The sequence below is a fragment of the Epinephelus lanceolatus genome, chromosome 10 (assembly GCF_041903045.1).
Source record: "Epinephelus lanceolatus isolate andai-2023 chromosome 10, ASM4190304v1, whole genome shotgun sequence".
Classification (NCBI taxonomy): Eukaryota; Metazoa; Chordata; class Actinopteri; order Perciformes; family Serranidae; genus Epinephelus; species Epinephelus lanceolatus.
Genome location: NC_135743.1, coordinates 10,867,951 through 10,893,839, shown reverse-complemented (window position 1 = coordinate 10,893,839; position 25,889 = coordinate 10,867,951). Strand labels below are relative to the sequence as shown.

The 25,889-nt window shown below is 40.0% G+C and overlaps 1 protein-coding gene across 9 annotated transcripts in view; it reads left to right on the top strand.

Annotated features, from left to right (window-relative positions):
- LOC117265273 (uncharacterized) overlaps positions 1 to 25,431 on the top strand; it is a 64,249-nt gene extending 38,818 nt beyond the window's left edge. For all 9 annotated transcript variants that reach the window (XM_078171489.1, XM_078171490.1, XM_078171481.1 and 6 more), the window contains 20 exons: positions 1,945 to 2,230; positions 2,620 to 2,663; positions 3,766 to 4,042; positions 4,764 to 4,792; positions 5,948 to 6,305; positions 7,030 to 7,058; positions 8,700 to 8,985; positions 9,739 to 9,767; positions 10,161 to 10,446; positions 12,560 to 12,603; positions 12,695 to 12,768; positions 12,989 to 13,203; positions 13,324 to 13,574; positions 13,687 to 13,806; positions 17,376 to 17,511; positions 17,660 to 17,689; positions 22,726 to 22,751; positions 22,916 to 23,165; positions 24,355 to 24,402; positions 24,942 to 25,431. In XM_078171489.1, the coding sequence (XP_078027615.1) occupies positions 1,945 to 2,230; positions 2,620 to 2,663; positions 3,766 to 4,042; positions 4,764 to 4,792; positions 5,948 to 6,305; positions 7,030 to 7,058; positions 8,700 to 8,985; positions 9,739 to 9,767; positions 10,161 to 10,446; positions 12,560 to 12,603; positions 12,695 to 12,768; positions 12,989 to 13,203; positions 13,324 to 13,574; positions 13,687 to 13,806; positions 17,376 to 17,511; positions 17,660 to 17,689; positions 22,726 to 22,751; positions 22,916 to 23,165; positions 24,355 to 24,374 (2,790 nt within the window). In that variant the 3' untranslated portion in view covers positions 24,375 to 24,402; positions 24,942 to 25,431. The remainder of the gene's footprint in view (positions 1 to 1,944; positions 2,231 to 2,619; positions 2,664 to 3,765; positions 4,043 to 4,763; positions 4,793 to 5,947; positions 6,306 to 7,029; positions 7,059 to 8,699; positions 8,986 to 9,738; positions 9,768 to 10,160; positions 10,447 to 12,559; positions 12,604 to 12,694; positions 12,769 to 12,988; positions 13,204 to 13,323; positions 13,575 to 13,686; positions 13,807 to 17,375; positions 17,512 to 17,659; positions 17,690 to 22,725; positions 22,752 to 22,915; positions 23,166 to 24,354; positions 24,403 to 24,941) is intronic.
- The last annotated feature ends 458 nt before the right edge of the window (positions 25,432 to 25,889 follow it).

Sequence of the window (25,889 nt, the reverse complement as noted above, 5' to 3'; positions counted from 1 at the left end):
CACACCTTCTCATTCAATGCGTTTTCTTTATTTTCATGACTATTTACATTGTAGATTCTCACTGAAGGCATCAAAACTATGAATGAACACATGTGGAGTTATGTACTTAACAAAAAAAGGTGAAATAACTGAAAACATGTTTTATATTCTAGTTTCTTCAAAATAGCCACCCTTTGCTCTGATTACTGCTTTGCACACTCTTGGCATTCTCTCCATGAGCTTCAAGAGGTAGTCACCTGAAATGGTTTTCCAACAGTCTTGAAGGAGTTCCCAGAGGTGTTTAGCACTTGTTGGCCCCTTTGCCTTCACTCTGCAGTCCAGCTCACCCCAAACCATCTCGATTGGGTTCAGGTCCGGTGACTGTGGAGGCCAGGTCATCTGCCGCAGCACTCCATCACTCTCCTTCTTGGTCAAATAGCCCTTACACAGCCTGGAGGTGTGTTTGGGGTCATTGTCCTGTTGAAAAATAAATGATCGTCCAACTAAACGCAAACCGGATGGGATGGCATGTCGCTGCAGGATGCTGTGGTAGCCATGCTGGTTCAGTGTGCCTTCAATTTTGAATAAATCCCCAACAGTGTCACCAGCAAAACACCCCCACACCATCACACCTCCTCCTCCATGCTTCACAGTGGGAACCAGGCATGTGGAATCCATCCGTTCACCTTTTCTGCGTCTCACAAAGACACGGCGGTTGGAACCAAAGATCTCAAATTTGGACTCATCAGACCAAAGCACAGATTTCCACTGGTCTAATGTCCATTCCTTGTGTTTCTTGGCCCAAACAAATCTCTTCTGCTTGTTGCCTCTCCTTAGCAGTGGTTTCCTAGCAGCTATTTGACCATGAAGGCCTGATTGGCGCAGTCTCCTCTTAACAGTTGTTCTAGAGATGGGTCTGCTGCTAGAACTCTGTGTGGCATTCATCTGGTCTCTGATCTGAGCTGCTGTTAACTTGCGATTTCTGAGGCTGGTGACTCGGATGAACTTATCCTCAGAAGCAGAGGTGACTCTTGGTCTTCCTTTCCTGGGTCGGTCCTCATGTGTGCCAGTTTCGTTGTAGCGCTTGATGGTTTTTGCGACTCCACTTGGGGACACATTTAAAGTTTTTGCAATTTTCCAGACTGACTGACCTTCATTTCTTAAAGTAATGATGGCCACTCGTTTTTCTTTAGTTAGCTGATTGGTTCTTGCCATAATATGAATTTTAACAGTTGTCCAATAGGGCTGTCGGCTGTGTATTAACCTGACTTCTGCACAACACAACTGATGGTCCCAACCCCATTGATAAAGCAAGAAATTCCACTAATTAACCCTGATAAGGCACACCTGTGAAGTGGAAACCATTTCAGGTGACTACCTCTTGAAGCTCATGGAGAGAATGCCAAGAGTGTGCAAAGCAGTAATCAGAGCAAAGGGTGGCTATTTTGAAGAAACTAGAATATAAAACATGTTTTCAGTTATTTCACCTTTTTTTGTTAAGTACATAACTCCACATGTGTTCATTCATAGTTTTGATGCCTTCAGTGAGAATCTACAATGTAAATAGTCATGAAAATAAAGAAAACGCATTGAATGAGAAGGTGTGTCCAAACTTTTGGCCTGTACTGTATATATATATATATATATATTTATTTATATTTGATGTGTTTTTGTATATTGTATATTTCAGTATATTCCACTTCTTGCCTAAATTTTGAGTAGTCATGTCAATTTTGGTACATTGAGAGCAAGTCTGCCTGAGTCAAATTCCTTGTATGTACACACGTACTTGGTGACTAAAGCTGATTCTGATTCTGATAATACAACAGCAGTCACCAAATGGATCTTGTGTGATCTGCCAGTAACACTCACATCTCCATTAATATTGATGTGGAGCAAAGATACACATTTGTAATTGTCCCAGTGGATTATATTTATGTCCTATAAATGTATTGATTATTTCAGGTAGCAACAATGGCAGCTGTTAAACAGCTGCTTTTGGAAACTCTGAATGATTTGAGTGACAAGGAGCTCAAGAAATTTAAGTGGTCCCTGGAGTGGACTGTCTCCCAGAAGAACCTCCCAGACTTCTCACTACATTTGAGTTACACCACATACAGAGAAGAAATAGTGGATGTGATGTTGCAGACCTACAGCCAACAGTCTGTGTGGTTAACCAGGGAGGTTGTAAAGGAAATGAACAGGACTGATCTGATGCAGAGGTTGTCAAAGCCCAGCTCAGAACTCAAAGGTAAGACAAAAACTGTCACATAATCTCATGTGTCTCATAAATGTCTAATAAATACATTTTATGATTCATAATTTAAAAAAAGGTAAATCTGCTTGTGTACAAACTCTATCATCACAAATGTGAATAAAAATGGAGCAGTGATCAATAAATCATCAATTGAATCATAATTAAATCAATAACAGTCACACAGAATGTTTTAAGTTTAATGAGTTTAGTAATTGTTGCAGGACTTTTGTGTTGGATTGCTTTAGACTGTGAAAGTGTTTATGATATTGTGAATTTGTTATATCTACTTTTGAGGTAACTGAGCCTTTTTAAAGTTGATTATACTTTCTATGTTAGGTTAGAGTTTAATCCTCTGAGTCATTTTAAATGTCTTTTCTCTGCAGAGAAACACTCAGTGGATGAACATCAACCTGCAGTGTTGGAGAGAGTGAGTCTGACTTTACACATCACAGCTTTCATTCAGTAGATGCAGGTTGAAAACCATCCTCATCCTGAACATCATAAATGATGATGCAAATCAAACCAAAGGTTTTAAATTGGGTGGTTCTCACTGTGTTAAAGGGTAACTTATGTGTTTTCTGACCTGGACCCTATTTTCCCAGTATTGAGCGAGACTGCTGCAGCCAACAGCGGCAAAATCGGCTGCAATGTAATGAACACTGTCGATTTACATCCACTATAAGTTCTTGTTTTTGCCACTGACAGGCTCTGATTGTTATTATAAGTGTCTGACAACAGAAACAAAATAACTCTCACAAAAACCATCTTGGTTTGTCTCTCCACTGTTCCAAAAATCACAAACTCTGGTTTGGTTAAAATAAACCCTTAATTCATCCAGTTAGATGCAAAAATATCAACCAGCAACCTCCGGGGCTGAGAAATGAAGCCAATAGAAATAAACATGTTTACAGCCTGACACAAAAAAAAAAAAAACAGTTTGGTGTCTGTAGCTAATTTCAACATTCATGACAACTGTGCGGGGGTGAATTTTTTTTAAACTCACCTGTTTACGTTTTATTTAGGCTTAAAGTTGCACATATTTAACGATGGAGTGGATTGAGTGACAGGCTGTCTGCAATGTGTTACTGTAGTCTGTAAGTTAGATCCATCCTTCACTTTTCCACAGCCCCACCCTCTCATCCAAATATGGTCACTTCTGACTCTATAAAATCAATATGGCAACGCCTGAGATGCTGAACTCAAGGCTTCAAAACAGCAGTCTACAAACCAGTGGGTGATGTCATAGTAGCTATGTCCATTACCTTATATCATCTTTTGCTTTGATGCTGTTAAAGAAATGAATAGACATAAAACACTTTGTGTTTTAAAGAAAAAGAGGGAAACATAATCAATAGAACATTTATTACCAACTGTATCCATTGTCTTGAGTGATCATACAGAAAAAAATGTAAATCTTATCAGATCCATGTCTTAAAATACTGACACTGATGAAATGCAAAGAAATAGATGTTTAATTATGCCAGTTCAGAAATGACACATTTGCTTAATGTATCCTTTGAATTTTTCAGGCAGCTGTGAAACAGATTCTTTTGGAAACACTGAAGGATTTGAGTAAGAAGGAACTTGAGAAATTCAAGTGGTTGCTGCGGTTCACACAGTTCCAGAAGGGCCTTCCACACATCTCATTGAGCCGACTACAGGGAGCAGGCAGTGCAGACACATTGGTGAATCTGATGGTCCAGACTTGTGGCCAGCAGTCTGTGGAGGTGACCAAGGAGGTTTTCATGGACATGAACAGGACTGATCTGGTCAACAAGTTGTCAGTCATCAGCTCAAGAATCAAAGGTCAGAGAAAGAAGACAAAAACTGCCACATTACACAATAATATGTTTCTCATAAATGTTTTAATAAATAGATTTTAGATTTAGTGAAGCTGCATTCAAACTTCATTCAATTAATCAGAAATCTGAAAAATTAGAGATCAGGCAGCGACACAACAACACCACATTTATTACTTGGACTGCAGAAATCACTGAGTTGAATTCAACCTCTTTGATTTTCATGATGTCACTGCTGAGTAGATTTTAGTGTCAGTTTTGCGGCAGTGAATTCTTTGTGTTCAATTTTCTTGAAAGTAAATGAACCTTATTAAAGAGAAGCTAAATATAAGTTACAGTTAACAGTATAATACAGAACATCAAGGCCAAATACTATGACCTCAAAAGTGACCACTTGAATCAACACCTCTGACACACTGAATATCTTAATTTGACAGCTTTGTAAATTATATATTTTGACACATTTCAAACATTATAATCTTTATAAAGGTCGTGTTTGTTGCAGGACTTTTGTATTGCAGTCCTTTAGATTCAATGGGTGTTAATGATAAGGTGTCCAACCTCTCTCATTCTGATTTTATGATGTCAGATCCAAGCCCATTTTAGTGTTATTTTGCGATGAATCCTCCATATGGTATTTTATTCAAAAGCAACTAAATCTGAGTAAAGTTGTTTATAGTCTGATTTTTAATCTGTAAAGAGTCATTTTCTGTTTTCTTTCTCCTCAGAGAAACATCTATATGAACCGCTCCAGAAAGTGAGTAATGTCACATCAGACACATTTTACAGAACACAGCTTTCATTTAATTTTTACTGGTGGAAAATGATCCTCATGTTGACACTAAAGAGGTGAAAAAAGGTTTTAAACCAGAAAAATCACATTGGTTGTAAAAGCAATGGGAACATGTGATCAGGTGGATCATTCCTGCTTTTGGTAGCACAGTGACAGAGAGAGTTAGAGACAGTCATTAAAGCACAATTACTGATAACCAGTTCATAGCATTAAATGGAGCACACTGGCCCTCATTTATCAATCTAATGTACAAACCAGCACAAAACCAAACGCAGAAATCATCTAACAACAGGGTTCACGTTTTAAAGACTTTTGTATCTCGACTATCACAGTGTACAAATGATGGGGCGTTGATAATTGTATAAATGTGACTGCTGAAAACAACTGAGCTGATTGTATAGACCCTCTGTGCTGTCAGGGACAATATGTGTGTGAAGCATCTATGTTTCCACAGTCATGGATGTAAACTGTCAGAGAAATTTGACTGATGTGTTGAGGCATACAGTCAGGGGGCGGTAATTCTAGTTTTATCTTAGGTTTTTATAATTAATAATATAAACATGCTTTGGCTTGTCAGTGTTGACAAAAAAGAGCTTCAGATAAATTAGAGGCAGGCACCAGTGGTGTTCAGCCTTTGGTCAGTAACACAGAGCCAGGCGACTGTGAGCTGTGATAGAGAGACTGTGTCCATGTGGCAGCTATACATTTTGAAGTGATTAATTTGTGGCTGTAAATACTTAATATGCCTGTCAGAATATGGTCTAATTACAATTATCCAACTCAGCCAGATTTACTCTGCTGTACCATACGAGCAGTACGAGTTGAGACGTGATGCGAGATTTGATCATAGCCTCCACTCACGGCCATGTTGATCAATAACCAAGTTTTGCGTGGAAATGACAGAATGCCCAGTTCTCTGTCATACATTCATTTCGTAAATGAGGGCCACTGTATTGTGATGAAGCTACAGAAATGAACACATGTGGAAGTTCTTTGTTTTTATAGTCAATTTATCATTTTGTCTAATGTGATTAATATTAGTTGTTACAAATAGATAAGTGTATTATACTACAGTGGAGATATGACAAAAATGTCCTCTGACTACTTTGTGTCCATCAGGAAGTCACCATGACACCACTAATGGAGAAGCTTTTGGAAACACTGGAAGATTTAAGACCGTGGGAGCTCTGGGAGTTCAAGCGTGTCCTACAGCACACTAGAATGGAGAAAGGCCTCCCTGAGATCTCAAGACAGAGAATGGGGATGGCAGGTAGAGTTAAAATAGTGGAGCTGATGGTGGAGATTTACGGCCAACAGTCTGTGGAGGTGACAAGGGAGGTTTTAATGGAGATGGAGAGGAACAGGAGGGAGAGGGAGGAGATGAACAGGAGGAGGATGGAGGAGATAAAGAGGAGGATGATGGAGGGGAACAGGAGGGAGAGGTGGAGGTTTTCTCCCTTCAGCTTCGGACTCAAAGGTAAGACGAAGAAGACAAAAACCACTGTGTTGCACAATCATATGTCTCATAATGTTTACTTGATTTTTTATTTTTTATTTTTCGTGCGTGTGTGTGTGTGTGTGTGTGTGTGTGTATGAAGCACTTTGTAGCTGTGTATTAAAATGCTGTATAAGTAAAGCTTTATTTACGTGTTCACTATTGAAGAATTCATAGTAAAACTGGGTTCAAACTTTATTCAATCAAAAATAAAAAAATATCAGAAATTAGGGAGCAGGCAGCAATTTAAAAACACCACATTCATTACTTTCACTGCAGAAATCATTGAGTTGAATCCAGCTACTTTGAGGGTACAGTTCACAGAATGATAGAGAACATCAAGCGTAAATACTTTGACCTCAAAAGTGACCACCTGAATCAACACCTCTCTGACACACTGAATATTGCCATTGAACAGCTTTGTAAATTATATATTTTGACACATTTCAAACATTATAATCTTTATAAACATAGTGTTTGTCGCAGGACTTGTATTGGAGTCATTTAGATTTAATGGGTGTTAATGATACAGTGTCCAACCAGTCTCCCTGATTGATTTTAAATCAGATTTGAGCCCAATTTAGTTTTATTTTGTGATTAATCCTTAATATTATTTTTCATTCTAAAACAACTAAATCTGACTAAAGTTGTTTATTGTCTGATTTTTAATCACTCATGGGTCATTTTCTGTTTTCTTTTTCTTCAGAGGAACATCCGTCTGAACCGCTCCAGAAAGTGAGTAATGTCACATCAGACACATTTTACACAACACACCTTTTGTTTCATTTTTACAGGTTGAAATGATCCTCATGTTGACACTAAAGAGGTGGAAACGTTTTTAAACCATAAACATGAAATCGGATGTGGAAGCAGTGAGAACATGAGATCAGGTGGATCATTACTAGTTATGGTAAACAATATTTCTGTTGAACAAGTACAAGAGACTAAACTTCTTGGCATTACAATTAATCATACTTTGTCATGGTCCAACCATATTGAGAAGGGGAGTGTCAGTTGCAAGAAGAATTTCAAGAGGTATGCCACTGAAAGTTATCAAACAGGTCCTAAATGCTTTAGTGCTGTCACAGCTAGATTATTGTTTTGTAATATGGTCGAGTGCTTCTATGAAGGACATGAGAAAACTGCAAGTTGTTCAAAATAAAGCAGCACGTTGTGCATTACAGTGTTCTTACAGAACCAACGTGAAGGACATGCGGAACAGCCTGAGATGGTTAACTGTAAGACAGAGGGCTCATTATGTTTTGTTAAACTTTTTGAGAAACATTATGGTAACACAGTCTCCAAGGATATTGTATAGAAGGTTATTGCCTAATTTTGCTCAACATGAATATCAAACGAGACATGCAACTGAAGGAAGGTTTATATTGCCCAGAGCCAATACATGCAGTATACAGAAGACAGTCGTATACAGAGCTATGGAGAGTGGAACTCATTGCCAGTGTACATTGTGCATGAGAATACCAAGGAAACATTTAAGATGCTGTTAAAACAACACCTTGTAATATTTCATGAATGATGATTCTCCTGTGGGAAGTTTAAAATATCACTGGGTATGACAAAAGACCGACTGTACTGTTTATTGCTTTATTGAGCTTGTATTATGGTGTATGTTTTAGGAGTAGGGAGCGTCTAGGGATGCGGGCGTCTAGGGATGCGGGTGTCTGGCGCGTGTTCTCCGAAGCCCAATCCACAGGGGAGGGTCTGGGTATGGGAGCTGAACACGCAGCAACCCGGACCCACCACTGTCGGTGTGGTGTAGGTGGGCACGCGTTGGGAGTTGGGTGCCTGCATCCTTGGGTCGCTCCAGACTTCTTTTTTGGTGTTGTTGTTGTTTATGTTTTTTACTATTTGTATTGGAGAAAATGAAAAATGGAAAGTGGAGAGAAACCCATGGCTATGCATACCAGAAATATACAGATTTATGAATTTTATTGTACTTGATTCAAATAAGTGAACTATTGTTTGTTTGGTTTGTATTGTATTGTATGTTGTACTGTATTGTATATGTGTATTGTATGTATATGAATGATTTGTTTGATGTTGTGATGTGAGAAGATTGGACACCAGGAAGAATAGCCTTGTTTATAACAAGTGCTAATGGTGATTCCTAATAAAATGAAATGAAATGAAATGGTAGCACAGTGACAGAGAGAGTTAGAGACAATCAGTAAAACAAAATTACTGATAACCAGTTCATAAATCAATAATTTGGTTTGTCATTGTGCCTCAATGTGATTATTAGTCGTTACAATACTCTCTTGAGTTAAACACTTTTATTGACCCAGATAAATTAGTGCATCATCACTACAGTGGAGATATGACAGAAATGTCCTCTGACTCCTTTGTATCCATCAGGAAGTCACCATGACACCACTAATGGAGAAGCTTTTAGAAACACTGGAAGATTTAAGTCCCGGTGAGCTCGAGAAATTCAAGCATGTCTTGCAGTACACTAAAATGGAGAAAGAGCTCCCAAAAATCCCACGACACCAAATGGAGACGGCAGACAGAGATGAAATAGTGGAGCTGATGGTGAAGCTCTACGGCCAACAGTCTGTGGAGGTGACCTGCAAAGTTTTGAGGAAGATGAATAGGACTGATCTGGCAGAGATGCTGTCAGGAACCAGCTCAGGACTCAAAGGTAAGATGAAGAAGACAGAAACTGAAATATTACACAATCATACTGGATGTTTCAAAAATATCTAATAGATTTCCAAATTCATAGTAACAAGGTAAATCTGCTTGGGTTCAAATTGTAATGTGAAATATGAAAAAGTTAGGGAGCAGACAGCGATGCAACAACAGCACATTCATCACTTTTCATTACATTACTGAGGACGATCAGCCATAACTACCTCCCAGGGAAATTGATGCTTGGTGCTTACACTAATGCCTAATGCAGCAGCTGAAACTGTGCAATGTCACCTCAACAGTGGCACTCTGTACCTCTCCAACATGACCCTTTTTAAAAGATACACACTCCAACTGCCACTGAAATCAATCCACCTCGGCCACAGGCAGGAGAAGTTAGGTTCATGTTTGAGCTGAGAAATTCTTCTGTGCAGAGTGGCAGGGCGATGAAGAAGTGACCCACATGGAGGAAGAGATGCACAGCAACAAGGGAGCTGGACAACTTGGGAGGCAGTCACCAACAGAGCTATAACTTGAGACAATATGTTTAGGATTCCACAAGCAAGATTAAGCTCACTCATCAGGTCTACATACAGTAGCTTCCCAAGTCCCAGAAATGTGAATTGCCATGTTTGCGACACCCAAAAACCAAGCTTGAAACATATTCACTCCACTGACCCAGGGCCAGTACAGCTGATGCTACGACCAGGTCCTGCAAAAGTTGGCTCAGTGATGAGTTATTTTCTGTTTTCTTTCTCCTCAGAGAAACATCAATCTAAACTGCTCCAGAAGGTGAGTAATGTCACATTAGACACACTTTACACAACACAACTTTAATTTAATCTTTACAGCTGGAAAATTATCCTCATCATGACAGTAAAGAGGTGGAAAAATGTTAAAACAAGCAACATCACATCTGCTGTAAAAGCTATGAGAACATGATATCAGGTGGATCATTCCTGCTTTTGGGAGCACAGTGACAGAGAGTTAGAGATGTGTTTATGAAATGAAATTAATCATGTTACAGAAATCAAAGAACCAAATGTATCATTGTGCCTGATTTGGTTATTAATAGTTGTTATAATATTCTTATTACTTAAATGTTTACATTAATGCAAATATATTGTTTCATCACTACAGTGGAAATATTACATAAATGTCCTCTGTCTACTTTGAATCCATCAGGTGGTGACCAGGACATCACTTATGGAGAAGCTTTTGGAAACACTGAAGGATTTAAGTTATGGGGAGCTCGAGCAATTCAAACATGTCCTACAGCGCACTAGAATGAAGAAAGACCTCCCAGAAATTTCAAGTCAGAGAATGGAGATGGCAGACAGAGATGAAATAGTGGAGCTGATGGTGGAGATCTATGGCGAGCAGTCTGTGGAGGTGACCAGGGAGGTTTTAATGGAGATGAACAGGACTGATCTGGCAGAGAGGTTGCCAGAAATCAGTTCGGGATCCAAAGGTAAGATGTGGGGGAAAACAAATTCTATTCCAGCATCAACAATTTGGTATGCAGAAAGTGATCTGTAATAGTTTACTTAAGCGTTACAAATTTTTAATTCAACTTACATATAGACAGTTGGGCAGCAATTTGAATTAGTGTGTTTGTTTTGAATGTTTTATTATCTAGAATCATGTAATGTATGCGGCCTAGTCACTACAGTCACTCACTTTAGGTCAGTCAGTGTTTTAGCCATGCTGCTGGCTCAATGTCAGCGTGTCTGTTGGTCGCTCCAACTCTTTAGTCTTCACTGAAATATCTCAACCATTGGATAGATTGCCATGAAATTTTCTAGTCATTGATGGTCCCCAGTGGGTGAATCATACTGTCTTTGATGATCCCCTGATTTTCCTCGAGCACCATCATCAAGTTATCATCAGAGTTATTATTGTCCAGTACTTTAAATATGAATACATCAAAACTAATGATATTTCCATCAGCCTCAGCTGTACTTTGTGTGGTGCTAATTAGCTTATGTTAGCATGGTAACATGCTAAACTGAGATGGTAAACACAGTAAACATTATACCTACTAATCATGAGTGTGTTAGCATGCTGATATTAGAATTTACCTGAAAGCACCGCTGTACCTAAAGTATAGCCTCACAGAGCAGCTAGCATGACTGCACACTCTCTGTTAGTTTTGTAACATTGTCACCGGCAAAAACAAGATAGAAAACAAGGAAACCCAGAATAACTAGACCCTTATTAACATCATTAAAATTTAAAAGTAAAAAAAATGTACATTTAAAAAATGTACTTTTATTCTAATTCTGATCTTGAGGATTCATACACATCAAATGTTGGCCTTGCACTCCTTGTTATAAGGATTATTCTGCTGCTTGAAAAAGCTAAATCTGTATTTTAAAGCGTTTGTTCTTCCAACAGCAGAGCAACAATTGTTGAACATTTAAATTATTTGGCAAAAACTTAAGAACATTGTTATTCTGCCACATAATCTCTGTATTTTGTGAAAACAATTTTGTTAATATGTTAGTAACATATTGCTTGCATATTAGTGCAGAGTTGTGAAGCACATGTAGTGTGTAGTGTTAAAGCAGCTAAAAATAAACATATGAAAAGTTACAATGTGATTTAGTAGACCACTCAATTCTTTTAAATAGACTTCGCACTACAATTGGACTCTGTGGCACTGTTCTTAACTGGTTTCAATCATATCTTTTAAACAGGGAATTTTATGTTGACATTGATGACTGCTCCTCCAAACTCTATAAAATGGACTGTGGAGTCGCCCAAGGTTCGATTTTAGGTCCAGTACTTTATAATCTTTACATGCTGCCACTTGGAGGGGTCATCAGGAGGCACGGCATACAATTTCATAGTTATGCTGATGATACACAGCTATATATTGCTGTGTCTCATGATGACCCAAAGCCACTTGATGCACTTTTTAGCTGTATTTTAGATATTAAGTGCTGCATGCTTTTATCACCTGTAGAATTGATTATTGTAATGCTCTTCTTTCTGGTGTTCCTAAGAAGACGTTTATACCATTACAACGAGTTCAAAATGCAGCCGCTCGAGTTCTGACGAGGACCAGAAAGAGAGCACACATTACTCCCATCCTAGAGTCTCTGCACTGGCTCCTGTTAGCTTCAGAATTGATTTTATGATTCTTTTATTATTTTTTAAAGTTCTTAATGGTCTTGGTCCTTCTTATTTATCAGATTTGCTTTTAACCTATCAGCCCTCTAGGACCCTCAGGTCCTCTGGTAGTAGACTGTTAATTGTTCCAGAAGTTAGAACTAAAACCCACAGTGAGGCATCCTTTTCTTATTACGGCCCACATCTGTGGAGCAGCCTGCCAGAGGATCTGAGGGCAGCAGAGAGTGTGGATATTTTTAAAGGTAAACTCAAGACCTACCTTTTTAGTTTGGCTTTTAGTTGATTTTTGTGGGGGGCATTTGTCTTTTTATTCTGTGAAGCACTTTGTGTTACAATTTATTGTATGAAAATGTGCTATATAAATAAGGTTTGATTGACCGATTGATTGATTGATTGATTGAAATATTAAAATGACATTATTTGAACATATGAATGTGTGTCTTCACAAGGGTCTTCAGGAAGCTCGGAGCTTGAGGGTTGTGGAAGTGTTACGGTAATCCCTTACATTCATTCATTTGTTCCTTTATGTTTTGTTTCAAAAAGACACATCTGCACTAATCTGTGAAAATGATTGTCCTCTGCAGCAGGATTCCAGTGACTGGACTAAACTTGACCCTGAAGTGAACTGTACAGATGCGGATGAGGCTCCAACTTACAGGTAAAGATTACTTCCTAAATACTGCGTCACAGCAAACTGGAACTACAGGAAACACTACCACTTAGTTCTTGAGATTTTTCACAGAAGGAAAATAAAACAATTTTTAAAGCAATATTACAATAATAGAATCAAGGCAGATACTCTCTAAGTTTACATTTACTCTGTTTTGTTCCTTCATGTGCATAGACACAAACTCTTTTGTTTTTCATTCACATTTTAGCCTACAGTCTGGAGCAGGAAACTTTGAATGCAGTGTCTCTGGCTTGCGCTGGGTCTGTAAGGAAAAGGTCAGCTTTAAGTACCAGTTTTGCTCTTTGAGTGGACACTTGGAGAGGATTGAAAGCATGAAGTACATGCCTGCAGGTCCCCTGATGGACATCACAGTCACTGCTGGGAAGTTAGATGAAGTCCATCTGCCACACTGGATCTGCATAGGTAAGTGGACATGAACAAAAAAATTAAATAAAATGTACTAACTTTTTATTTCTGACAGCACATGTTCAAAAACTGATGCAATCATTTTCTCTTCACTAACTGTGCTTTTGTTTTGTGCAGATGACAATCCTACAATATTAGACAAGTTTGCAGTCCTACACATAGATGACTGTGGAGATGTTGTGGAAAAAGTGTCTGAGGTCACATCGTCCCATGTCAAGTTGTCTGAACCAGTTTTCTCTCTGAAAATGGTCCTGGTGAAATTAGGCCTTTCAGTGGAAATAAACTGTAAGGTCTTGATATACAAGACCGACACACCATTCCTCACGCTCCATGTTTATCTGATCCCACCTGATCCTGTTCTGAAACAGGTTATTTCAAATCTTACTGTCATCAACACCAATCACAATCAGTTAACGATAATTTGATCACCACAGATCATTTGATAAGTACACAACCTAGACAACTTTTTTTCTTTAACAGGAATTGGAGAATATTGATGGATACAAAAGAATCCGAAAGCCACATCCAGTGAGGCCCCTGAAAATGCATGACTGGTTCACCCTGACAGCAGATTTGGATGGTGCAAAAATTTGCCCTGAAGTATGTTTTGAACTGCTTTAAACTTTGTGGAGTGCACTGTGTTTGAGTACAGTGGAACAGCAACAAGCTGATTTTTGAGATTTTAAACTAGAAAATGTGACCAAATGATCCAGCTTTACTTCACCACTCCACTTATGCATACACAAGCTATGTGGCACTGTAGGTGTTTTAATTAGATGTATCATCAAAACCTCACTGCAGCTGAGGTTTTTTGAATACCAAAAAAAAACCCTATTGGAACACTAACATTATCATCATGAAAAAATGTTTTCAGTACTATCTGCCAGAAAATATTACTTGATTTACTTAAAGGGATAGTGCACCCAAACATGAAAATTCACCCATTATCTACTCACCCTCATGCCAATGGAGGATCAGGTGAAGTTTTAGAGTCCTCACAGCACTTGCGGAGATCCAAGGGGAGAGGAGGTAGCAGCACAACTCCACCTAATGGAGGCTTATGGTGCCCCAGATTCAAACGTCCAAAAACACATAATTGAAACCACAAAATATCTCCATACTGCTCGTCCGTAGTGATCCAAGTGTCCTGAGGCCCCGACATAAAAAGTTGTTTGGAAAAACATCATTTGAACTCTGTTTTTAGCGTCATTGTAGCCTGCAGCTCTAACTGCCACTCTGTGCACCGCGTTCACGTGTACGTGCTTGCGCGAGACCAGCGAAAGCACGTGATCACACATGAACGCGGTGTCCATGTCTCACGGTCTCACGCAAGCGCGCACACGTGAACGCGGTGCCCAGAGAGGCAGTTAGAGCTACAGGCTACAACGAGGTGAATTTTCATGTGCACTATCCTTTTAAGAGATACTTTATATTAGGGGTTCTTCTTCTTTTATATATGTCTGCTGAGCAAAAATTTAAAAGCAACACTTTTATTTTTGCTTCCATTTCACAAATTTAAAGATCTAAGAATTTTTTATGAGGTCAATAGATATATTTCTCTCAAAATATGGTCGCAAATTTGTTAAAATCCATGTCAGTGAGAACTTCTCCTTTTCCCAGATAATCCATCCATCTGACGGGTGTGGCACAACAAGAAGCTGATTATATAGCATCATTATATCATAGTTGTTGCCTTATAATGGTCACAATAAAAGGCCACTCTAAAATATGCAGTTTTATCTTGTAAAAGACAATTACTCAGATTCCGCACTACTAGCACTGCAGAAATGCATTAGGGATGCAACAGTTCTTGGTAAAATATTGAACAGTTCGGTCTGCCTTGCACGGTTCAATACACCCTTATGGACTGCGGGTTTTAGGTTTTTCAATTAATTTTGCATGGATGCTTTACAGGCCACTGTGTGTAGGTGTGTGTGTGTGTGTGTGTGTGCGCCCCTGTCCACAGGCTGCATCCATAGACGACCGAGTCAGCCTGCTGCACAAAAGCCCTCCCCACGAGTTCATGTCCAATCACTGTTGTGGCTCTGCCCACTCACCCCCTCACACTGTTGTAACTGGAGCCGGGGAAAGTGACACTCGCCTCACACAGATAAGAAGCGGAAAAAATAAACAAAGAGATCTATGGCAAGCACAAGAAGCTTGAAGAAGCACCGGCTTCATACAAATCTCCGGTGTGGGATCATTTCGGTTTCGCTGTTGAATAAAACGACGAGGGAGTGAAAACAGTTAACAGAAATGTCACTGTCTGCAAACGTTGCTTGAAACATGTCCAGTTTTTCCCCTGCCATTATATTGGGGGGTAATTTATTAAACAAACTAAATAGCCTTATGTTATTTAGTTTAGTTTATGTTATTTTAGTGTTATCTTATTTACACAACAGCATGTCATTTCTGTTTCTACATGGTCGCGTGTTTACCACGCGAGTTGGGACGGAGTTGTACCCCGATGCGCACACACACAGACACAGGTGAGCACACAAAAGTGCGGCCTGGGCCGCATTTTCCTGACCGACAGTTACAACCGAGCCCGGCCAGAACCCCTACTAAATACACAGTCTATGGAGCGGAGCCTGTGTTGCGTTCAGGCGTTGTCACGTAAATAACAAATTCCATCACTTGATTAGGCAACACAGCAACATGTCAAGTGATACTGGAATTTGTTAACTGCGAAATGCAGTTTTACTGACAAGCAAAATAAAGAGATAATTTTTTTGGGAAAAAATTGTTCTCTTTATGCACAAAACACGTACCGAACTGAACCAAAACCGTGGTCCAAAAATCGAGGTACGGACCGTACCGTGAGCTACCTGTACCATTACACCCCTAATGGTGACGGATGAATTGCATGACAATGGGCCTCAGGATTTTGTCAGGGTATCACTGTGCAGTCAAACTACCATCAATAAAATGCACCTGTGTTCGTTGTCCATAGCTCATGCCAGCCCATACCATAACCCCACCCATACGATGCTGCACACGCAGTCTGCCATCTGCCTGCTGCAATGTCAATAGGAATCCATCTGTGAGGAGAACATTTCTCCAATGTGCTAGAAGTCATCAGAAGAGAGCAGTTTTCCCACTCAAGTCTGTTATGACGACAAACTGCTGTCAGGTCAAAACCCTGGTGAAGGACAGTGAGCATGCAGATGACCTTCCCTGAGGCGGTTTCTGACAGTTTGTGCAGAAATCTCTGGTTGTGGAAACCAGTTGTTGCATCAGCTTTTCGGGTGGCTGGTGTCAGATGATCTTTTGGGTGAAGACGCTGGATGTGGAGGTCCTCAACTGATGTGGCTACATGTGGTCTACGGTTATGAGGCTGGTTGGATGTATTGCCGAATTTACAGAAATGACATTGGACGAAGCTTATGGTAGTGAAATGAACATTGAGTTGAGGGGCAACAGCTCTGGTGGACATTCCTGCAGTCAACATGCCAGTGGCCCGCTCCTTTAAAATTTGTGACATCTGTGGCATTGTGATGTGTGAGTAAACTGAACATTTTAGAGTGGCCTTTTATTTTGACCATTCTAAGGCACACCTATGTAATAATGATGCTGTTTATATCAGCATCTTGATATGCCACACCTGTCAGATGGATGGATTATCTGGGAAAAGGAGAAGTGCTCACCAACATGGATTTTAACACATTTGTGACCAATGTTCACACCATTATCACCGCAACTTCATTTGAAAACATGAAAATGAAAAAAGAAATATATTGTAGAGGCTAAGCCTAAAGTGCTTTAAGCCACTGAGGGCTGCTGCCACGGGTCGACCTAGTTGATGCACACTTGAATACGTTACCGCGTTCCGGCAACAAACTGTGATGCGAACCCTTGGTCCATTTATTGTAGCCCACAAATCGACAATCCATAAAACAAACAGCGTTCCGCATGTGAAGTGTGTGTGTGTGTGTGTGTGTGTGTGTGTGTGTGTGTGTGTGTGTGTGTGGTCAAAAACTGTTAGCCCTCCAGGCAGCAACACCTACCAGCAACAGGTTAGTTCCTACCTAAATACCGTGAGTGGGAGGGGCAACATATTGACAGACCCGATAAACCTTTTGCCTGCATTTGGCTCTTACATATATGATGGTGCACTTTTGTTCAAAGTGTAAGTCTCTCCCTTATTTATTTTTTTTATTCTTTCACAGACATTAATGCTCATATATGAAAGCACAGAACCAAATTTCTTCGAAGTGTTCATTAAAAATCCAGACACAGACTTTGTGCTCAAGCTCCAACAAAAAAATGAGCTTCAACCGTTGTGGACCCGTAAGATTAAAAAAGGTCAGTTTTAAATAATACCACACTAACTTACGTACACTGCCTGTGTACCTCTTTCATTTCATTTATTATACATCATTCGTGAAACACATGTCCAATGTTAGATAAAGGCAGTAAACCAGCTACATAATTTTCTTTGATCTTTTTTTAGATGAATACCAAAGCACTGGTCATAAACAAGGTAAGACATTTCAAATTATTTAATGTTTAGAAGAATTTCACTCTTGATTTTAGAATGTGGAAAAGCTCTGCTGTCTCCAGTCTGCTCTAAGACATCCATCCATTTTTGTAACCGCTTATCCTCTTGAGGGTCATGGGGGGCTGGAGCCTATCCCAGTTAGTCTCGCTCACCAGACCTTTCTCAAGAAAAGAAAGGTCTGGCTGGGTCGACTCTCACTTTAAGAGTGGAGAAAAAAATGCCCCGGCTTTTTTTATTTCTTTCAACCAATCACAATCGTTCTTGGCAGTGCCACAGCAACGGTGCGCTTGCAAAAATATTGCTGGGGGGAAACAGGTTTTGGTGTAACACGCCCACAAAAATATCGCCTACAGGACACGAACCATGGCAGAAAAATAGCTACATCCCCGCAAGATCAAACACCGCAAAAGTTAGTAAAGGACGTTTGTCGACTATGTGACACAACTCACAACAAGTTGTGAGGGGACTGTGAAAACTGCTACACAACCGGAGGTGGTAGGGCGGGACTTCAGCGGGTGGCTCGGTCCGCCCAATGAGAGGCTGATCTATGCAGCGAACTTCCGCCCACTCAGACTAATAAGCTGACACTAGGTGAGAGGCGGGGTGCACCCTGGACAGGTCACCAGACTATCACAGGGCTGACACATAGAGACAGACAACCATTCACACTCACATTCACACCTACGTACAATTTAGAGTCACCAATTAACCTGCATGTCTTTGGACTGTGGGAGGACGCTGGAGTACCTGGAGAAAACCCACGCTGACACGGGGAGAACATGCAAACTCCACACAATCAACTCAACTCAAAATCTTTCTAGATTTGAGTCTGGATTTCCAGGCTAGTGCCACACATTTTCAACAGGAAACAGGTCTGGACTGCAGGCAGACCAGTCCAGTACCTGCTAGGGTGACCATATTTTGATTTCCAAAAAAGAGGACACTCGGCCCGGCCACGAGATAGCCTACTTAAATGATACTCGCAGTTTACTCAAAGATGCCTTATAATTATTATTTTTTTTAATTTTTTAAAGATTATTTTTATGGGCTTTTTTTTTTTACTTTATTGGCAGGATAGAGAGTGAAATGGGGAGACAGAGAGAGAGTGGGGACTAACATGCAGCAAAGGGCTGTGAGCCGGATTCGAGCCCGCGGCCGCTGCAGCGAGGCGATGCCTCTGTACATGGGGCGCCGGCACTATCCACTACGCTACCGACACCCTGATGCCTTATAATTTTAATATATTTAAAGTTTATATGTACGGATAGAATATTCAGTTATATTACAAAATAATATCTCTCGAAGAGAGAAATTCAGATAGGCCCCTATAGATAGGGGACACATACACACACTAGAGTGTGGCTACCCGATCCGAGCCTGACAGGTCCCGACGGGTCCCGACAGGTCGGGCCGGGTTCGGTCAAAAATGTATAAATTGTTTTCGGGCTCGGGTCAGATTCGGTCAGCTTTCAGTGAAAATGTAGTGTAAAAATAAATAAAATCCTATTGTCTGTCCTGTTTATTGCTTGGGGACTGTTATTTACGTGACAACACCTGAACAGAACACACACACACATTGGCTGTTTGTTTCTACCTCTCCCCTCGCTGGAAGCCTCGGACCTCCCGCCGCCAGCCTCTGCCTTGAGACAGGTTTTTCCTATTTTATCTTATTTTATATTTCTCCTATATTTCTATATTTCTCCCCTCGCTGGAAGCCTCGGACCTCCCGCCGCCCGCTCCCATCTCAAACACGGAGGTCTCCCTCTCCGCGGAGCACCCATGGTGCACGTCCAGCCTGTTAAATAGCTTGTAACCATAACAACTGTTTGACACAAACTCAGTGCTTTAGTCATTAAATAATGTCGGGCTTGGTTCGGTTTCGGACATAACAAAACAGAATGCACTCTAACACACAAACACACACACACACACACAAGGAGAACTGGACATTATCATCAATTTGTAAAACCAAAAACCAGATGCCCCGGACAGGACATCAAAAGTGGACATGTCCGGGCAAAAGAGGACGTTTGGTCAGCCTAGTACCTGCACACTTTTAACGCGTCTCATGTTGTAACGTGCAGAATGTGGCTTTGCATTGTCTCGCTGGAATAAGCAGGGACATCCCTGAAAAAGACATCATATGGATGGCAGAATGTTGCTCCAAAACATGTACCTTTTAGCATTCATACTGCCTTCACAGATGAGCAAGTTACCCATGATGCCATGGGGACTATTGAACCCCCATACCATCACAGATGCTGGCTTTGAACTTCAATCTGGTAACAATCTGGATGGTCCTTTTTCTCTTTAGCCTGGAGGACTCGACGTCCATATTGAACATTAACACAGCCTAACATGAACAGACCAACATGCAGCTTCTCAGCCATGCATCTCTTGGCTTGTTTTCTGCACATACTACGTTACCTAGAAACCCTTGTGTGTGAGTCCCAGTAACAAGAAATTCAGAGTGAGTGTATATTTACCAAAAACAATAAAGTTAATCATTTTTAACATTAACTATCTTGTCTTCGAACTGTTTTTATTTACGTTTTACATTGCGCTCCAACCATTCTGGAATCGCTGTTGTACATTAAATGCAGCTAGCTAGCTGAAAGAAGGCTTCTGTTCCTCTGTTCACTTTCAGCTCAATGCATCAGTGGTTGCCTGCAAGGGCGGAAATCCCGGGGGGGACAGGGGTGACATGACCCCCCCCTCCAGTAAAGCTGTCCTCCCCTAGAATAATTTGAGACACAATTAATAATTTTTGAACAATGCAGTAGTATTTATTGAAAGCACAATGTAAGTGGTGCTCATTATAATTGCGCAATAATGTGCTATTTAAATCTTAAAAGATTTAGTCCCCCCCTCCCATTCCTAGTAGTGGTTTAGTCCATCCCACACTCTTTCCAATGGACGGGGCTAGCAGCCATTAGTACTTGGCAGCAGTAGCAGCGTGTGGCTGGACCCTGCTGTACCCACATCGCGCATTGCGGGGTAAGATGTACACTCACACAGACTCAGTTTAACTTACACAAGTCACAACACATCCCATTTACAACAAGCCCCAGGCCCAGGCTGATAATATAAACTGTCTGCAACATTTCTCCTGCATTGTTCAAAAGCCTACTCAATTACGAGTGCTGCTCGTTGAAGATTAAAGAGATAGAAGATTAAAGCGTCAAATTGCAGTAAAAGATGCTGTATAAAAGACAGGCTACAACTTTTTTTCCTTGTCCCCTCCCCCTGGAATTATTCTCTAAAATTTTACTGTTTATTGTCCCCCCCAACTACGAAATGGGATTTTCGCCCCTGGTTGCCTGTAGTAACTTAAATGGTTTGCATAGTAATGGTTTGCATAGTAAATAAACACAGATGAGTATCATGTCATTGTGATTCAAGTAAAATTGAAGGGTTTTAAGAGGACACCTACATGCTCCATTTGTGTTTACAACAGCCGTCGTCACTTCGAGCAACCATGACACATTTGGGCTGTGTAAACACAGTCACTGGTTAAACTGGTACACTGAGTGAAAGTGGGGCTGCTCACAATATGTCATTTATAAAATGCACTGCCACTTAAAAATCTGACCTGATCATCATATTGTAAACGAGGCAAGACCACAGAATGCAGGCCTATCTGTGAGTGAGTGAGTGAGTGACACCATTGGTTGGAGTGATTGATGACATGAGCGTTGGTGTTTCCCCTTTGGCCGTTGCTCTTTTGAAATGAATAGGCCTTGACCATAAACCGGGGCCGACAGAGCCGTGGCGAGTTGACAGAGTCCTCCTGATTATTCTGAAAACTATTTCCCTCAATGGAAGCAAAGTCTTGATTTACTGTCATTTCACAGATAAGAAACTAATTTGCGAGGACAACACAGCCCCCACACAATAGCTTTTTAAGACTTTCGTATGATTTATCCTGGCCTTATATAATAGGAGGAAAACTATGCTAGCCGCTTGGATAATTTCTGCAGTGGGAAATGTTATAGGCTTATGCTAATAACATTAGCATGTTGTATCATGTGTAGTTCAAGACAATTGTTTTTACGAGGAACCCTCTGAGTTATAATGGAGCTGGATGATGTAATGTTCCCTTTGTTAAATGTTGGCTTCATGTGAACGGAGAAAAAGACCGCTAGATGTCAGGCTAATTTGTGCAATGCATGTCTTGTGTTGTGGTAAATCGAGCAAAAAGCAGCTTGTCCAGAGGTTAACGTTACAGCTCCAGAGAGTCCATGTCCTGTCTGCTGTGTGAGTGTGTCTGATTGTATTGTTCTTCATTTTAAGATATGTATATATTAATTTTTTGCCTGGACTGCAACAGCAAGTCCAAGTGAATGTTGCCACCTCCTGTTTCAAATAAAAAGCCATCGCTTGAGATTGAAAGCCCTCGAATGTTTCATACACGGTCCAGCCATATACTAGGTTTTGACCTAGAATTATTTATGAAGAAAGCACATTTTAGCAGCAATAAAATGCCATTAAAGAGCAAGAGAATGAAAAATAAAAACAAGACTAAGACAGGTTTAAAATACAAGAATAGAAGTTACAGTGCAGTGTAAGAAATTAATATTTATTTGATTTAATAAAGGGCAGCAACAAACAGAAAAGTCTTCATCCTTAATTTAAAAGAACTTAGAGCTGCAAACAGCCTTCTGGCTAGGCCCACCCACAGCTACGTGGCTGCATCACACAACTCACTAAAGAGAGGACACATCACACTATTGGAGTCACAATTGTGACTGTCAGAGTGGTTGTTCTTCGCTCACAAAAGATCTTTGACTGAGTACAAACACCAACTGCAGAGATGACACAAACCTGACAAGTTTCATTTTGGTTTTTCATCAAGTCACTCACAGAATTAATCAGTGACATGAAAACGACCTGCTGCCAGCAACATTGGTCATTATGTGATAAACTTGTTTGTATAGTTGAGAGTCTGATAAAAAATAGTCATGGTCAGATTTTAAATCAGTCACTCATGTAACATATTTTCTTTCCTTTCTCCTCAGAGAAACACTCAGTGGACAAACACCAGGTGAGTGATCTCACATCAGTCTTTGACTTTATTCAACACAGTTTTCAGTCAATAAGCAATTCAGTCATAAACCAAACTCATGACTTATTTTGAATATTTTGGATATTATCATTACAGTTAGAGTTAAATCATATCCGTTTGTTTATTCACTTTGGATTCATCAGGAAGCAGCAGATGGAAAGACGCTTTTCAAAATGCTCAAAGAATTGACAGACGAAGAGTTCAAAGAATTCAAGTGGTACCTCCTACGCATCTCAAAGAGCCAACAGCAGAACACTGACAGGGTAGACCTGGTTGATCTGATGCTGCAGACCTACACCCAAGAGTCTGTGGAGGTGGCCAAAGATATTTTAAAGGAAATTGGCAGAAATGATCTGGTGCAGCTGTTGTCAGACACCAGCTCAGGGTCAGAAGGTAAGTTGTGGAACAAAAACAGCAGTAGCATATTCAGGGGCACCATCTTATACTTAAACTATAAATCAGAAACTTTGTATGCAGGGTAGCTCTTCATTGAAAATACATGTTGACAGTCATGTAGCTTTTGAATTTACATATTGTGAGTACAGGTCATGATTGTATTATGTAGATGAAGTTATCATGGGCAAAACTAATGTTTGCTGTAGTCCTCACAGTGAGTGAGTGACTTAGTTAAAGATGTTGTCTATAGTAACAGTTCAATCAGGAGAGACAGGTGAATAAAGTTAAGATAATTGTGTATTACAGATTACAGGTGTACAGATTAACAGATGATATGTGATGATTAAGATTTGACAGAAAAGTCTTTGGTGCTTAGACTCTACAGGAAGATTTTGTAATCGAGGGGCGTTCGCCCTGAGCAGCAGCAAGATGAATCCCCCGTGGTGTCAGCTGGTGACTCTAAGACTGATAGGCTCATGAAGCTCATGTAGCTGTGCAGACTAGGCGGTGACGGAGATGGAGGGTAGAGTTGTCCCGATACTGATACTAGCATTGGAAGTGCCTCTGATACTGCCTAACATGCTGGATTGGGTATTTGTGAGTGCACAGGTCTATGCATCTATCCAAAACCATGTAATTTATTAATAAACTTTAAAGGTCCAGTGTGTAAAATTTAGGCATCTAGCTGTGAGGATTGTAGATTACAACCATCTGAAACTTCTTCTGGTTAAAATTCTTTCAGTGTTCATTGTTCAGGAGGTTTTTGGTGGGAGTCAAATTATCTGCAGAGGTCTGTTCTTCTAAAGAACAAACAGACCAGGTGATTAAAACTGGTAAAAACACTGAATAAATCTGTTTCACGTTACAAATCACTGTTTCTCCAAATCTGTTTGGCATGTCACAGATAGCCCATTTGCTAAGCACCTGCCTATGTGTGCTTACCCTTTTTCTCTGATAACTTAATGTGTGCCCACCTGATTTCTGATCCAGACATCAGTACCTCATACAGCCCCACCTCAAAAATCCAAACTATCCCTCTAACAGATACTGTTGATGAAGGCAGCAATGATTCATCTTCCTTGCCTGAAAAGGCCTTTACCTGTGTGCCTACATGTTCTGGTTTATTAGAAACAAAGCAAACATGGTTGCTTTTACCCTAATTTAATTTTCATTAAATGTGTTGCAGCTGCAGGATCATCAGCTTGAGCATCTGGTGTGAACACCACAGAGGGAGGTATGTGCCCAAACCATGATAACATGTTACATAAACATCATACTGTGGCTTTAAAGTCATTTTCTTCACTGCATAAGTCAATGTGAGAACGTTAAATGTTTTATTAGCACATGTTGCCATGTTGATAAGTGTTCATCAGATAAAATCACTGATTGGTTTTTAGCAGTGAGAGTGGCTCCAGGTGTGGCCATCAGCTGAGCTGGCTACTTGTGGTTCAGCACTTTTTTAACTTGAATGAGGATAAAATGATTTAACCTTGCAGCTCTTCTAGACTTTCCAAATGTTATCAGACCGAATGGATTAAAGCCTGATACTAAAATGAGTCATTTGTGGGCGTTGTGATGCTAAAAAAATGTACCCACTGATTTACAGATGTGCTTTCCCAATGTAAACCATTATCATGTCAACATACAGCCTCACAGAGTCTCTAGCATGACTGTAGACTTCAATTTTATTAGAAGGAAAGACTTGAATTATATTTTATTTAAAGCAACTGATTATGAGCTGATGTCAACGATTGTTAAATTTCCTTTCTTCAGAGAAACTCTGTGGATGAACATCTGTCTGCACTGATCCAGAAAGTGAGCAGAGACACATCTGTCTGACTCTACACAACATTTAATACATGCTGGCTGGAATTCATCCTCACCTTGAACTGATAAATTATGACACAAACCAAAATTGGCATCATGATAAACCTGTCGCAGAAATGAGGCTGTATTAATCTCTGCAGCAACAGTGATTTCTTCAGTAATGTAAGGACACTGTGATCTCTAGAATCAAGGAGCACAAGAGGAAACATGAGTTTTTTATTCTTTTCAGTCAAACTGATTTTTCCAAAGTTTTTAACAGAAAAGTGTAAAATGATTGTAAATATTTTTAAGGATGAAAATCTTAAAATTCCATTTGTATGTATTTTTATATTTACTGTATATATTTTCTCAAATCATTTTATGTCTTAAAGCACTTTGCAATTGCAATTTAGAAATTGTGATACTGTAACAATAAATATGTATTAAAAACATAAAACAGGTACGACCATTCATTGCACATACTGAAGATGAATGTTTGAATGTTTGTTTGGAACTTAACTTTTCTTTATGTTTCACTACGGCTTTGTTAACGTGGTTTGGTGTAGGCACAAAAAACTCTCAGTTATGGATAGGAGAAGATCATGTTTTGGTTGAAAATACCCACTCTTATACAACCTGGTCCCCTTTTATAAGATACGCAGGAACTCTATCAAGACAGTCCTTTGCAACTCTCAAGATGGCCGACAGAGCCAATCCTACTATAATGGGAGACGCTTGTAGGTAAGTAAAATCTGTTAACATCAAGTAATAAGAGTAAGACATACAATTAAAGGGACCAAAGGGACACAGGGCTACTTTACTCCTCGAGGGCACCAAAGTAGCCAGAGCAGTTGTGGTGGGCCCTTCAGATGAGGGCTGCTTGGAGATCACAAGGTTCGAAGTTCAACCCTCGTT